The sequence below is a fragment of the Mytilus galloprovincialis genome, chromosome 1, assembly GCF_965363235.1.
Source record: "Mytilus galloprovincialis chromosome 1, xbMytGall1.hap1.1, whole genome shotgun sequence".
Lineage (NCBI taxonomy): Eukaryota > Metazoa > Mollusca > Bivalvia > Mytilida > Mytilidae > Mytilus > Mytilus galloprovincialis.
In genome coordinates this window covers 83,581,853-83,596,738 of record NC_134838.1, presented here as the reverse complement: position 1 = coordinate 83,596,738, position 14,886 = coordinate 83,581,853, and the positions used below count along the sequence as shown (strand labels likewise).

The 14,886-nt window shown below is 33.8% G+C and overlaps 1 protein-coding gene across 1 annotated transcript in view; it reads left to right on the top strand.

Annotated features, from left to right (window-relative positions):
• Positions 1 to 14,886, top strand: part of LOC143042321 (uncharacterized) — a 29,840-nt gene that overhangs the window by 6,586 nt on the left and 8,368 nt on the right. Inside the window, exons 3-5 of the mRNA XM_076214601.1 lie at positions 2,385 to 3,791; positions 11,193 to 11,295; positions 12,350 to 12,419. Of these exons, the coding sequence (XP_076070716.1) occupies positions 2,385 to 3,791; positions 11,193 to 11,295; positions 12,350 to 12,419 (1,580 nt within the window). The remainder of the gene's footprint in view (positions 1 to 2,384; positions 3,792 to 11,192; positions 11,296 to 12,349; positions 12,420 to 14,886) is intronic.

Below are 14,886 nucleotides of genomic sequence, written 5' to 3'. Positions count from 1 at the left end.
CATGTGAAGGTACTACAAAAAAGTAGAAAATGTTAAGACAGAGACATCAATCCCAGATTAAATTATGGGTATAGATGCTTTATTATTGAACTTTTTATTACCTGTTATATAAAAGAATATTTGATCTTTTAAAGAATCTTTAAAGAAAGGAGAGATAATAAAGTTTACTTTTTTATGAAGGTAAAAACAAAACATGTTATTCTAAAAATAAGAAGATGTGGTATTTTGCAAATGAGACGCTATTCTACATTAGACATTACTTCGTAAGGATGGATTTATAAAAGAATTTGTAATAGCATTTGTCTTCTCTTTAACGAAAAAACTAACAGTATGATGCGTGTATAAAACCGTATAATCGAAAAACAGATATACTGCAACAAACTTCGACCCCTGAATTGCCGGCTCCTGACTTGGGAATGGCACATACAGAATGTGGTGGGTTTAAACATGCATGCTGGATGTAAACCCCCCCCCCTAACCAAGCACAATGGTGTAACAGCATAACATAAGAACAAACTATAACAAGAATGTGTCCATTCGTCGTATTCATATACAGAAATAATAAGAAGTGGACGTGACAGGGTACATATACATCACCACAACAAAAAGACACTAAGTAAAGATCTGAAATACTCGCTGTATCTAACAACTAATCTAGTTCAAAGCCAATAACAACTTATAAAAAATCATACATCTAAAACTAAAGAAAACCTATGTTTGTATTTTGAGACAGTATCGTCGATTCCAAGCCCCCACCTACATTAAAATGCGTAGTACTTATGCAAAATCAGCAAGATGCAGGCAAAACTCATACAAGGAAACATTTACCGATGAAAAACACCAGAATTATGCAATAGAAGTACTCAGCCGTAGAGATAATGAGTGTGTTCCTGTCTTTAGTTACAAAGTTAATTATTTTGTCTGTAAAGGGGTTTATGTTTTATTTGAATACTTTTTTTAAATGTGCTATTAAATTACTTTAAATGACATTTACTAGTACAGTTGCAAACAGAAAGAGGAACAGGGAAGTCAGTATTTTTTAATAAATTGACGAAATCGCTAACTTTTCTTTTTAGCACAAATGATATCAGATATTTTGAAAACCAGACACGAAAACGTAGCTTAGAGTTGGCTCAAATAAGTCGTGGCGAAAAAAGGCATGCGATTGGAGCAAAACTATTTCTTTTTTTTTTTTAATGTACTGTCTCAACTTAAGTTTTACAGACTCCTTTTAATATTTGTATATTCGTTTCCGTATATAATAATCACTAGGCTGATGAAAGATACAACAACCAATGACACATAGGCATGAAATAAGGGAGGTATAAACTGGTGATTTTCCCTCACACATAAATAGTCCATATTTCATTTAAAATGACGGAAAAAGGCTATATCAGTAAAGTTGGATATATCCTTTTCTTCATTTTTTTTTAAATGACATACAAATTGGTGTGGCTGGAGAAGTTACTTGTAACTCCAACCCCATGGAAAGCCTGTTAGCATTCCCTTTAATGAATCCTCGATCTGCGCCTAATGTAAATCATAGCAGTTTATATCCAGCAAGACCGGAACCAATGCCCACTCTTGCAAGAGTATTGTCGTCCTTACTGTACATAACAGGTCCATATCGGTAGCATTGTAAGATCAAACCTTACACCATACTCTGTGTAGACGCCCTTTTGGAAATCATAGGCACTTCATTTACAATAGCCACCTTAAGCAGATTTCTGATTCTTTCATGAGATATCTGAAGAAAGAATATAGTATAAAGTATTCAAAATTCAGAGGAGCAGATAGATCGTCATGAAAAGTTATGACAAGTTTCCCCAGTCTACCAAAACACAACAATCGTCTTTCCTCATTTTTTAAATCCAAAACTTTGAAATTACACTGCCTCAAGCTAAAATCACAAGGAACCCTATACGTGTCGGGGAAATTACCAGATTGTGTCTATGTCCTTTTTCTTTAATACTTACAATATATATACTAAGCGTTTGTTATAATATATACCCATTGACTTGTACCATTCAAATTCTTGCTTCCGCATACTAAAGCTTCTTATTATTATTTGTCTTGTTGTCGATTAGATAAAAATCATTGTTGATACTGGTGATTTATTTATATACCAATTGTGGTTAGTTATATTTTTTAAAATACGGATTTCCAAATTCTATAGTTCCTTATTTTTCGTTTGGCAGTGTTATGTACAAATAATATATAGCAAAAATATAACATTTAATGCAAAAACGTATTTTAAACTCTCGATTTTTATTTAATGAAATGAAAACTTCCTTGAAGGTTATATGACCTTGGTGCATATGGCTAGGTGACTTTGTATTTGTTTTGATTTTCAAATTTAAGTAAACCTTAACTTATCTTTTCAGTTGTTGTACATGTGATGGAAGTATGTACACAAACAGATATACTTCCTAGCAGCGCAGGTATTGTTCCTACACCAACAGAACAAACAATGGCAGATTTATCATTTAATAATAGCCCCATTGCATATCAGACACTATCTATTTTAAGTACTGACTTTTCAACTTTGAAAACACAGATATTTTCACCTGGTATACATTTGACATCGTCAAGTATTGTGAATGCTAATACAATATTGACTTCCGTGGTGCCATTTGTATCTACTTCTTATGTTTCTTCATTGCTGGCATCTGCTACACTCGATATATTTCTAACAGACAGTGGAAAAAAGACAAGTATAGCAGAATCGATAAGAAGTATTGTTAGTGATCAACTTTCGGTAGAGACAAGCGAGTTCATAGTTGAAACTGAATTAACTTTTATAGCGAGTAGTACCGCAACAATTGAATTCACTGTTTTGGAATCAGTAAATATCAAAGAAAACATAAGCAGCGAAGTTTTCAGTAATGTGTATAAAACATATTCTCAACTTGACTTTAAACAGACAAATTCGTCGCTTAGCTTGACGACAGACGCTGACGAGAAATTTCTATCTGTATCTACAATCACAGAGACAGTCCAGTCAACCCTACCTGAATCAGCATATGACATTGAGATAACGAAGACTTTTGGTAAAGGAAGTACTTATCATAGCAGTGCAGATATTTCAACACCTTTAAACTTTCATTTATCAACCACGAGTATGGCGGAAATGTCTGCATTAAGTAAGTATTCCTTTAACACACCTGACCAGGCAAGTAGTGTTTCTAAAATTAGTAGTTCGTTTACCGACAGTATCTTATCAACACAATTAACTCCTAATCAATCATTTTATTCAGCGGAAACTCTTACATTGAAAACTACCGAAGTCTTTTCAAGTTCAAGTTCGGATGGACGGCTAAGCTCTGCGCCTTTGTCTACATTATTTGCACCTAGCATGGATAAAATAGGACTTAATGCAAGTTCTTCAGTTGTAATGGATAAAACAACAGCTTTAGCTTATTCGTCAAGTGAAATTTATAGTTCAACTTTAAATGGAATACAATCGGATCAGATAACACCGAAATCTGACTTAGTTTTATCTTCCTTTTCGAGTACTTACGATCCACCTGTAATTTCAACACTGAAAAACAATTTGGGGACATCTTCGTATGAAACAGTTATACACACGAGTGAACAATCATATACATTTTCAAGTACAATTATACGATCAAATATCGATGGAATAAAAAGGACTATTTCTTCATCTGTGGGCTCGATCGCCCCAACCACGCCTCATGATACAGGTGTTACTTCCGCATTCAGTAAGATGCCTTCATCTACCCCAACCGCGGAGGATTTTCGACCAGCAGAACTACAGACACAAATAGACGGTAAGCGTATTAATTTGTGTACAAAATGTCTATAAAAAGGTGTATTACGAGGTTCGTGTTAATTCATGGTCTTGTGATGTGTGTAAACATTTGTAAATGTCAAATATGTTAATACGTTTAAATAATTATGTAGTCCACATAGGATAGATTGTATGCTACCTGTGAAATTAAATACATAAAGCGATTTAAAGGTTTAAACCGTATCTTTACTTAGGGAAATGATATCTACCTGGTTATGATTTTTTTAGGGATAATAAATGAATTAAGAGTGAATTAACTTTTGATATTCTACCAACACCTCTATTCAGTATTACAGGGACGTTTCAATGAAGTACATTTGATGTAAGATAATGAGACGTCAAGGTCTTGAACCGACTCCTGAAAAAATTCTAAAGTAACAAGTGCCAATCAAATGTTCTTCACTCAATACGGAGAATTCTAAGTGTTCAAATTACTGAAAATATGATAATAAATAGACCAATTTAAATAGTCTACTATAAAAGAGTCATAAAAAGTTTTCAATACCTGGCTATCAAAGAAACAACATAATTTCATGTAAAAGGTCCAAACAAAAAAAATACGAAGTTGAATAATATTGAAGGCGTAAAATTTCAAAAGGTTTTGGCAAATAATTTCAAAAGGTTTTGCCAAGTACAACTATCTATACTATTAAACGAGAAGACCTCATTTTGTGTGTCGCTTCTCTTCCTTCCACAATAAATTCATCCTCATGCCTCTGTATCCTATGGGTACCATGTCTACCATGTATAATCGCATTTGTCATGCATTCTTATGATCATTCAGTTTGGGTTAATTTGGAAGAAAAACGAAAAAAATGCATCCGGATATTGTTTCCGTCATTGGACGAAATTTTAAGTCCGACTAGACTTCCGGTTTGCATTTTTCTGTACTTTGAATATACAAATACTATGAATAAAGTGTATTTGCTATAATCTTCTATCATTTTCGAGTTTACTATCCACGGCGGGCACAGAGTTTATTAAATAGAGAGGGTCTATATAATATGTCAATGACCGCCGTATTCCGTATACTACATACATAATACTATGAATAAATTGTATTTGCTATAATTTACTATAAATTCAACGATTTACCAGGGTGTGGGGTGGTCTTTACTATTCACGGCGGTGACAGTTTATAGTAATTAAAACATTGTGCCCAGTCCCCAAGTACCTTTGACTTATGATACCTCCCCTGAAATTCTCCAGTTATAATTTTTACAGTTTACATACGCTCTCTTTACCCGCGATTTCGCGGGTGTGTTCTAGTAAAATTGAAAGTTCAAACCTGAAGTCGACACCTGTGCCATCTTTGATATTTTATGTTCAAAATCACCAAGTGTGTGGCACATACAAAAATCATATGGTATGATTTTTCATACATTGAAAAGATTAGCAAACTAGAGGGTCCAAGGACCCTGTGTCGCTCACCTGATATTTTTATTTACAATTGATGCATGATAAATGCAACTGTTGTACTGTCGTTTAGTTTCAGAGATATAATACTAAAAAGTGCATTTGAAACCTGTTTTATTTCAGCCATGTGGGCAGGCAGGGTCATCATACACAGTGGTCCCTGGATATCCTAGTGGTGATTTAAACCAAGTTTGTTTAAATTTGACAGTTGTTTCAAGGGAGAATTTTGTAAAATTTATCTAACGAGAAATGCAAAGTAATGAGAAAGTTGTGAAGTTGTTTTGTTGTTGCGCAACCCCCTGCTCCCCCTTTGCCAAAAAAAACCAAAAAGGTAATAAAAAATTATCATATAAGGGCAATCTATCCTATTAATGATTTCTGCAAAATTCAGTTGATTGTGCAAGGGTTGTATAGCCAGCTGAGGTCGTTAAAAACTCTCTTTTGTTGTTGCAGATAGATCTTGACCTGATAAACAATTTTACCACATGTCAGATTTGCTCTAAATGCTTTGGTTTTTGAGTGATAAGCCAAAAACTGCATTTTACCCCTATGTTCTATTTTTAGCCATGGCGGCCATCTTGGTTGGTTGGGCGGGTCATCGGACACAATTTTTAAACTAGATACCCGAAAGATGATTGTGGCCAAGTTTGGTTTAATTTGGCCCATTAGTTTCAGAGGAGAAGATTTTTGTAAAAGATAACTAAGATTTACGAAAAATGGTTAAAAATTGACTATAAAGGTCAATAACTTCTAAAGGGGTCAACAGACCATTTTGGTCATGCTGACTTATTTGTAGATCTTACTTTGCTAAACATTTTTGCTGTTTACAATTTATCTCTATCTATAATAATATTCAAGATAATAACCAAAAACAGCAAAATTTCCTTAAAATTACCAATTCAGGGGCAGCAACCTATCAACGGGTTGTCCGATTCATCTCAAAAATTCAGGGCAGATAGATCTTGACCTGATAAACAATTTTACCCCCATGTCAGATTTGCTCTAAATGCTTTGGTTTTTGAGTGATAAGCCAAAAACTGCATTTTACCCCTATGTTCTATTTTTAGCCATGGCAGTCATCTTGGTTAGTTGGCCAGGTCACCGGACACAATTTTTAAACTAGATACCCGAATGATGATTGTGGCCAAGTTTGGTTTAATTTGGTCCAGTGGTTTCAGAGGAGAAGATTTTTGTAAAAGATAACTAAGATTTACGAAAAATGGTTAAAAATTGACTATAAAGGGCAATAACGAGGGCCCTCATGGGGTTTTTGATTATGTGATTACTTGGCCGTTTTTTTAATGATTATTTGATTATTAAGCCAAATATTTCATGATTATTTGATTACCTAGGACTGTATTTTTAGTTTATGATTATTTGATTACTAAAGATAAGCAAATATTTAATGATTATGTGATTATATTGGCAAAAAAATGGTGATTATGTGATTACTAGGACCCCCCCATGAGGGGCCTCAATAACTCCTAAAGGGGTCAACAGACCATTTTGGTCATGTTGACTTATTTGTAGATCTTACTTTGCTGAACATTTTTGCTGTTACAGTTTATCTCTATCTATAATAATATTCAAGATAATAACCAAAAAACAGCAAAATTTCCTTAAAATTACCAATTCAGGGGCAGCAACCTAGCAACGGGTTGTCCGATTCATCTCAAAATTTCAGGGCAGATAGATCTTGACCTGATTAACAATTTTACCACATGTCAGATTTGCTCTAAATGCTTTGGTTTTTGAGTTATAAGCCAAAAACTGCATTTTACCCCTATGTTCTATTTTTAGCCATGGCGGCCATCTTGGTTGGTTGGCCGGGTCACCGGACACAATTTTTAAACTAGATACCCCAATGATGATTGTGGCCAAGTTTGGTAAAAATTGGCCCAGTAGTTTCAGAGGAGAAGATTTTTGTAAAAGCTAACGACGGACGACGACGGACGACGGACGACGGACGCCAAGTGATGAGAAAAGCTCACTTGGCCCTTCGGGCCAGGTGAGCTAAAAAGGACACGAGGATGGTATGATAGCCAACGAAACAACTATCCACAAGAGTACGGCATTCAGCAATGATCAAACCCATACCGTATAGTCCGCTACAAAAAGCCAAGACATGACAAAATGCGAAAACATTCAAACGCCAAAAGATATAGCCCGATTTATTACAAAACAATAAACGAAAAACAATTGAAATACAGTCACCAGCACTGGTTTGGAACAGACCCGTAACAATTGATTCCGGTTTTATATATTTAGTAGGGGATGAAAGATACCAGAGGGACAGTCAAACTCGTAAATTGAAAATAAACTGACAACGCCATGGCTAAAAATGAAAAGACAAACAGACAAACACTAGTACACATGACACAATATAGTAAACTAAAGAAAAAGCAACACGAACCCCACCAAAAACTAGGGGTGATCTCATGTGCTCCGAAAGGGGATGAAGTATGATTGCAAATAAGACAACTATCAACCAGAGTTCAGGCATATGATGTGGATGTAAGCAACTATTGGACACCGTAAGGCCTTCGGCATTTAATATGACAAACCCATACCTTATTGTCAAGTACATTTTCATCTTATACGTATAAAAGGTCCTGACATGACAAAAAAAGAAAAAATGCAAACACGAAAACCAAAGGCCGGATTAATGACAAAATAATAAACGAAAAACAAATATGACAGTTACCAACAGCAACTACTAAATGTGAGGCTAAATTAGTTTTCTCGTTTGCATTTTTTTTTTACATTAGTCATTTCGGATCTTATTATATCTGACTGTTTGAAAGGGTTTGATCATTGCTGAAGGCTGTATGGTGACCTATCTATGTCATTTGGTCTCTTGTGGAGAGGTGGGTATCATATATCACATCTTATTCTTTGTAATAGTCTTGAATTGAAATAGAACTGTCGGTACCTTTTTATTGTAAACAATAATTGCATATTTAAATTACATGAATATCTCGATTCTATAGTAATGTATTTATACATCCTCTTCATCCCCAGTGGGACATAAGTCCACAACATATTGCCTCTATTTCTCTCTGTCCTTAGCCATGTACTGGGCCTGACCCCAAGTGTAACACTTTGCTTCCAATTCTCTGCTACAGTTCCTCGATATGTTATTCTTGGTCTCCCTGGTTTCTTTTTCCCTGGTTTCTTTTTTCCTGGTGCCAGTGTCCAATATAGAGCTGTTTTAGTTGCGCAGTGTTGTAGCATTCTCAGTACATGGCATAACCATCTAAATCTTCGTTGTTTGATTTTTGCTGTAATGCTGTATTGCTCTTAGCATTACATTTCTCCAAAAGGCTCTTGTTGCTGATTTTATTTGGCTAGAATATTCTGTTGATATTTCTTAGGCAGCTTGTATGGAATGCACCTACTTTTTGAAGGTCAATAACTAAAACACGCCAAGTTTTTGAACCATACAGTAGAACAGATTTTACATTGCTGTTGTAAATTTGCGGTTTGGTGCTTAACATATATCATGTTGATGGTACTCTAATCAGTTAAAAAACTTTCTCCTTCGTTTTATTGCTAGTGTAAATTTGTATCATTCAAGTTTAAAGAACGTGACTGATAAGATCGATGTTTAGTTTAATGACTTTCATATTTTTTGTACGATTTGTCGCCATTTTACATCTGGTTGCTGATAACATGTGTACTGTATCTTTTTCTTCACAACGGTCTATTGAATGACTGGAACTATTATGTAGTAGTCAAAAAAGTTATCCAGCGGTGAACATATTGTAGTTGTTGCAATACAATAAACAAAACGCTGAATGGCTTTCACAAGAAATAACTGCATCCATAACGATATAAATATTATTGGAAATAAAGATGAATTTTAAGTATATTCTATATGTCTGAGCCTCTATACATCATGTATACTGTGTTATAGTCCAGGCCTAAGACAGCTAGAACAGAGCAAGTCGACTAAACATATTCTAAAGACTAGATGCTAAGCCACTGGTTACAGTACAGACAGTGTTCCAGTTGATGTCTCACACTTTAATCTTTAATTTTCTTGAAAGCAAGCTAATGTAGACTTGACTTTTGAGTTTGCAATTTCCAAAATGGCCGCCGTTGCCATGGAAATTTAAAAAATGTGAAAATTTTTAAAATGCTTCAAAATTGATGAAACTTAAAACAAATGTTGCCTACCATATGTAGACATTACTTTTGACTTCAAAATTTCTAAATTGGCCGCTGTAACCATGGAAACAGCAAAAATATGAATAATATCAAAATCCTTTGAATTTAATGAAACTTTACACACATGTTATGTGGCATCATGGATACCGCAGGACAATGATTTGGGGTCCGTTTTGGCGACTTTTGTGTTAGCATCCTAACGCAGGATTACTAGTTTTCAATGCATTTGTTAATTTGTTGCCTCGCCAGTGACGAAACTTTTTATAGCATTGTTGTTTCCGATGTCGGCGTCGGCGTCCTCAACAATGTTTAAAGTTTGTGATTCGGGCACAAATTGGACCAAATTCAAGATTTGGTTGGTAATGAGAATTTACTGTGAATAATAGAAAAAGAAATAGATAAAAAATATTTCATAAAGTTAATTTCAAGTTATCATTTGTTGCAATCAAGCATTGAAACAGACTTTCTGCACGTGTTAAGATTAATTATGTATTTACAATATGTTTTCATACCTTCTCACTTTTAATTAATATCTACCGCAAAGTGGAACAGTACTTTAAGCCATTATTAACTTTCACGCACTAGGTTTATTTTACATGGTATAAAATTGCAATTTATCTCTATTTCAGTATAGAATTAAATGCTTCTTTTTATAATTTTGATTTGGTCAAAAGGCATTTATCGAAGTGCGAGTAAGCGTTCATTCATATATGTTAAATTTCAGATCATCTAAATAATATTCCGCGATCTTTCTTTGGGCCTCTATTTGAAATTTTTAAGGTCCCTGTAAATGCAGGGTTCACACATTGCCGATTATTGCTCCCGTTTGCGATAGGACACGAAAAGTGAAAAAGTCGGAATACTATCCTCAATTATCTGGAATGTCCTATCATTGTCTGAACGCAGTCGTTTAAGTTCGTAACAGATTCCTACGGGTCGGGAATGGTCCGGATAGTTCGGCGAAGCACCTCGACAGTTAGGTGCGTCCCGTAACATTCGGGAAAACACAGCCGATTGTGTCTAGTCGGATTACAAGCGTGACTATATCGTGACAGATTCTGCTGTATCGGATCAAAATCCTAACAATGTTCTGTGTTTTCTGGATGATGTCCTGTGGAACGGGAATGATCTGGAGAAATTTCTCATTGCTTTTTTCTGCCGATTGAGTCAAGATTGCATCCAGATCTGTCGATTGCGAACCGTCTTTGCCGAAAGTGTTCCGGAAAAGTCCCGTTATTAATACGAAATTCGTCAAGGATACCCACGTCAGAGTCCTGGCAATTACAGAATACAATACGACTGAGACCAGACAAAGCCGTGTGCAATGCGATAGAGAGGACCGTGATAGGATTACGTTCCGACAGTACCTTAACATCCCAAGTATACCGACAGTTTTCTAACGGATAACTTCCGTCAGCGTCTGTTCACTGTCTGATCTCTGTCAGATCACATTCGGTAGAATCGGGACGCAGTCGTGACAGACTCGGTCGAATTTACCATGCGAAAGATACAATCGGATTGAGAACGGGATTATCGGGACAAATTCGCTTGGAAACTGTTGAATATCGACGCTTCCTAAACAATATCTGATTGTTGTCGTGATTAAATTAATTTTTTTTTACAAATTTTAATTAAAGTTTGAATTTCCATCCACGATTTACAGGATCTTGATCACACTTTTGACGAATTGTAATATTTTCTGATTTGACTTTAAAAACCAACTCTCCGATTGCACTGCTGTAGATTAATTTTTGCGCAAATACATATACCATTATAGCCTATATTTTCTTTGCAGATCTTAATGAGACGGTTAATGGATACAAAATCGCCGTGGTAGTACTTGCACTGGTCATAGTACTTTTAATAACATTAATTGTTCTTTATATCATTAGACGAAGGTAAGTCTACGTAACTGTTAATGTTTAGAGAATCAAATTGGAAATACTGCATTTTCATTTCCTATAGCAGTTTACAAAAGAGAATTGACATCACTCAACATAACAAGCATCAATCAATAGCATAGGTAAAAAAAAAATCTATCGAAGGAAGCATTAGTGAAAAAAAAATTGTCATTTGATAGATTTTAAAATGGACGAACTTATGGCTTATAAGTTCGTCCATTTTACGGTATTACAATGAAATGCAATTCCATTAGGCAAAGTTTCTTTGATGTTTTTGGCTTCAGTCTGGTTTAGCCATAGCTACTTTTAATGCTCTTCATTGACATTTTATGTATTTGCCTAGGAACTTTTGACACGAAAGTATTTGTTTCTGGGTTTTCCATGTATGAAAAGAAATTGAAGCATTAACTATGAAGTAGATATGTTTATATGAAAATACCCTGTCAGATGATTAAGAAATTCACAAAAATATTACCAATGCTTTCAAAAAGGCAACCGTCGTCTGAAAAGAGGTAAAAGTTTACCTTTTACCCTCGGGTATAGGGAGTCACTCTATATTATGTACAAAATGGTTGGGATATTCGCTGAATCATCACCAAAAAGTATACAGATCTTTAGATTAATATAACTAAGAAGTGTGTAAAGTTTTAAGTAAGAATCATAAATCGTATTTGAGATACGGCGCGACATGTAAAAAAACACATCCTTGTTTTAGTTACAAAGTCCCGTAACTAAAAAAGTTTAAATCTGATTTTAACCAAAAAGAATACAGATCGTTTGACCATCATAAGAAACAACTATGCTAAGTTTCATGATATTTGGATAAGTCGTTCTCAAGATACGGCGCAACATGTTTACCCCGACAGACAGACGGACGGACAGACGGACAGGACAGTCAGACGGACGGACAGACGGACATATATATATATATATATACCATAATACGTCCCGTAAAAAAAATTGACAGGCGTATAAAAACGGTGTCGAGTGAACCTTGTCTAATATCACTGTTCATAACTTGTTGTGGTTAAAATTATTTATGGAATTACAGGAGATATTATCAAAGAAAACTATCAGTTCCTCCAGGGATGGACGAGGACTTGTTGAAAAACGATGGAACGGTAAGAGAGTTTATCATATATTTAGTACAAAATACAGCTATTTTGTATATCTAATAAATGTTCGTTTTTCCAGTCTGTATCACCTACCCTATATCGCATACCCCGTATCGCATAGCTAAACCCGTATCGCATACCCCGTATCGCATGGTAAAACCCGTATCGCATACCTTTTTTTTTTTTTTTTTTTTTTTTTTTTTTTTTTTTTTAACATAGTCAGTTTTTTGGGTTTTTTTTCCCTAAAGAAAAAATTTCCTCAAAATAGGTCAATTTTTTGAATGACGTCATTGTTTGGTATGTAACGTCACGAACGTCAAGTTTCCATATTGTATGTGTGACGTCACGAACATCAAGTTTTCACAACATATTTTTTGGCACACTAAATGCAACTATAAAAAATACAAAACACTAAAAAAAATACAATAATAAACAAAATATTTTTAAAACAACAGATTGTAAGGTAACCCAGGTGCTTCGTATAAATAATTGAGCAGTTATTTAAGGCTTTGAAACAAAACAAAAGGCAAAACTGAAGGTAACCCAGTGCTATGGATCAGAAAACAGTTCATTTAATAATATGAGGCAGGCAAAACCTGTGAATGGGGACGTAGTCGGCAAACCAGTTTACTTGGTAGCTGTGTACACCCGAAAATTAAAATTATGGCTATAGACTTTCTTTTGCAAACAATCTTAAGATATTTTCTGCATGTGTCACAGTGTGTGCATAAATTATAATTATTTTTTACTTTTATGTATATACATACATGTACAAAAATGTAACTTACATTTGTTATTGATCCAAGTTGTTACCATGTATATAAATCAGGTATAATCATGCAGATATAATTTTCAGCATTCCAACGTGTGTGTGCAACTTTCATATGTAGTTAGTTCCCTGTTGATATACACAAAATAGAAAAGTTATTTCCTTTACTCAAATTGAAATATATGTTTAAAAAGGAATGTCTCCTCATTGTAAATACAATCAAACAGGCCAATGACTTTAATAAAAGAATACCTATGACACATTTATTTAACTAAAACTTAATAATACCCTATTGATTGTATTGATAATATTCAAAGGTTACTAAATACATCAAATAATCATGATTAACAGTTTTATAACAAACAATTTTAACTGTTAAATTCGGCAATATAAATTCAGTTTGGAAAATATAAAAAACTTAAGTTATAATGGTTTCACCTTCAAAGTATATAACTTTTTGTTACCTTCTTGAGTATAAGACTTATTTACTGTTGTAAATGCACATGCAGAAAATAAAAACTTCAAAGACAATGAAAGAACAACAACATGTACAATTGCAAAGATTTAAGAACAAGCATACATTTCTCAATACAACAATCAACAGTCAACAAATTGTGTCTTACTCAGAGTGGACTGTAATTTCTTCGTTATACATGTACATAAACTTGATCTGACATGGTTCATGATATTGTCACTGGTTGTACTGTCCTTTTGAAAACCCTTGGGCCTTATTTAATAAGGGGATTTACTTGAAATATTTTATAGTTTATAGAACTTTTAAGAGGTGCACTACATTGTTGTATATATATATATATACCTTTAGATAGAAATCAATCTGCATGCAAATTGCAGACATATAGGCAGCATTATAAATGAGCATTATGATTAATTATTATTGCATAAAAGTAAAAAAATAAATTAGGAAATTATATAAATTTAACTTTACTATATGATGCTTTGGTAAAATTGAGCTAGTATGTTAATTGATTGTGAACAATGTTCAACATTGGATAGTTGTTTAATTGGCAATCATACCACATCTTTTTATTTTTATAATGATATTAAGGTAACTTCTTTATAATCTTCCAATGGTACAGAGTAATCTTACTATAATGTAAAAATGTATCATTGAAGTCAACAATTGTTTTAAATTTAATGTCTAACTACTCTTTAGCGAATGTTTAGTACATTTATATATTGATGAAACAAATTAGTCATATGAACAGTACTAATTAATTAACTTAAAAAAATAACAGCTTTCAATTTCTGATTAATGCAAGTCATAAATAAGTTTACTGTATGTATAAAATTCATGTGAGAAAAAAGTAATTTAAAGGTCAATTTTCTTTGTATACTTGTAAATAAACATTAATCATTTGTTAATAGATATATATGACATATAAAATAGATGTGTACCTTGTTTACTAAATAAAGTTCATGGTACAATATATGTTCACTCAATGTTACAAATTTGTTTTATAGTAAGATTTTGCAACCCGCTAGAAACTAGTATGTCACCTGCAGGGTTACAATAGGTATATTTTAAAGAGAACAGCCAATAAATGTATTAATTGTACAATAAAGGTACACGACCAATGACTGTATAAAGTATACAATAAAAGTACCAGCTAGAGATTGGTATATCCCCTGCATGGCGATTGGGACATGATAATAAAAAAATAAAAGTAAAACTTTAGGCAATAC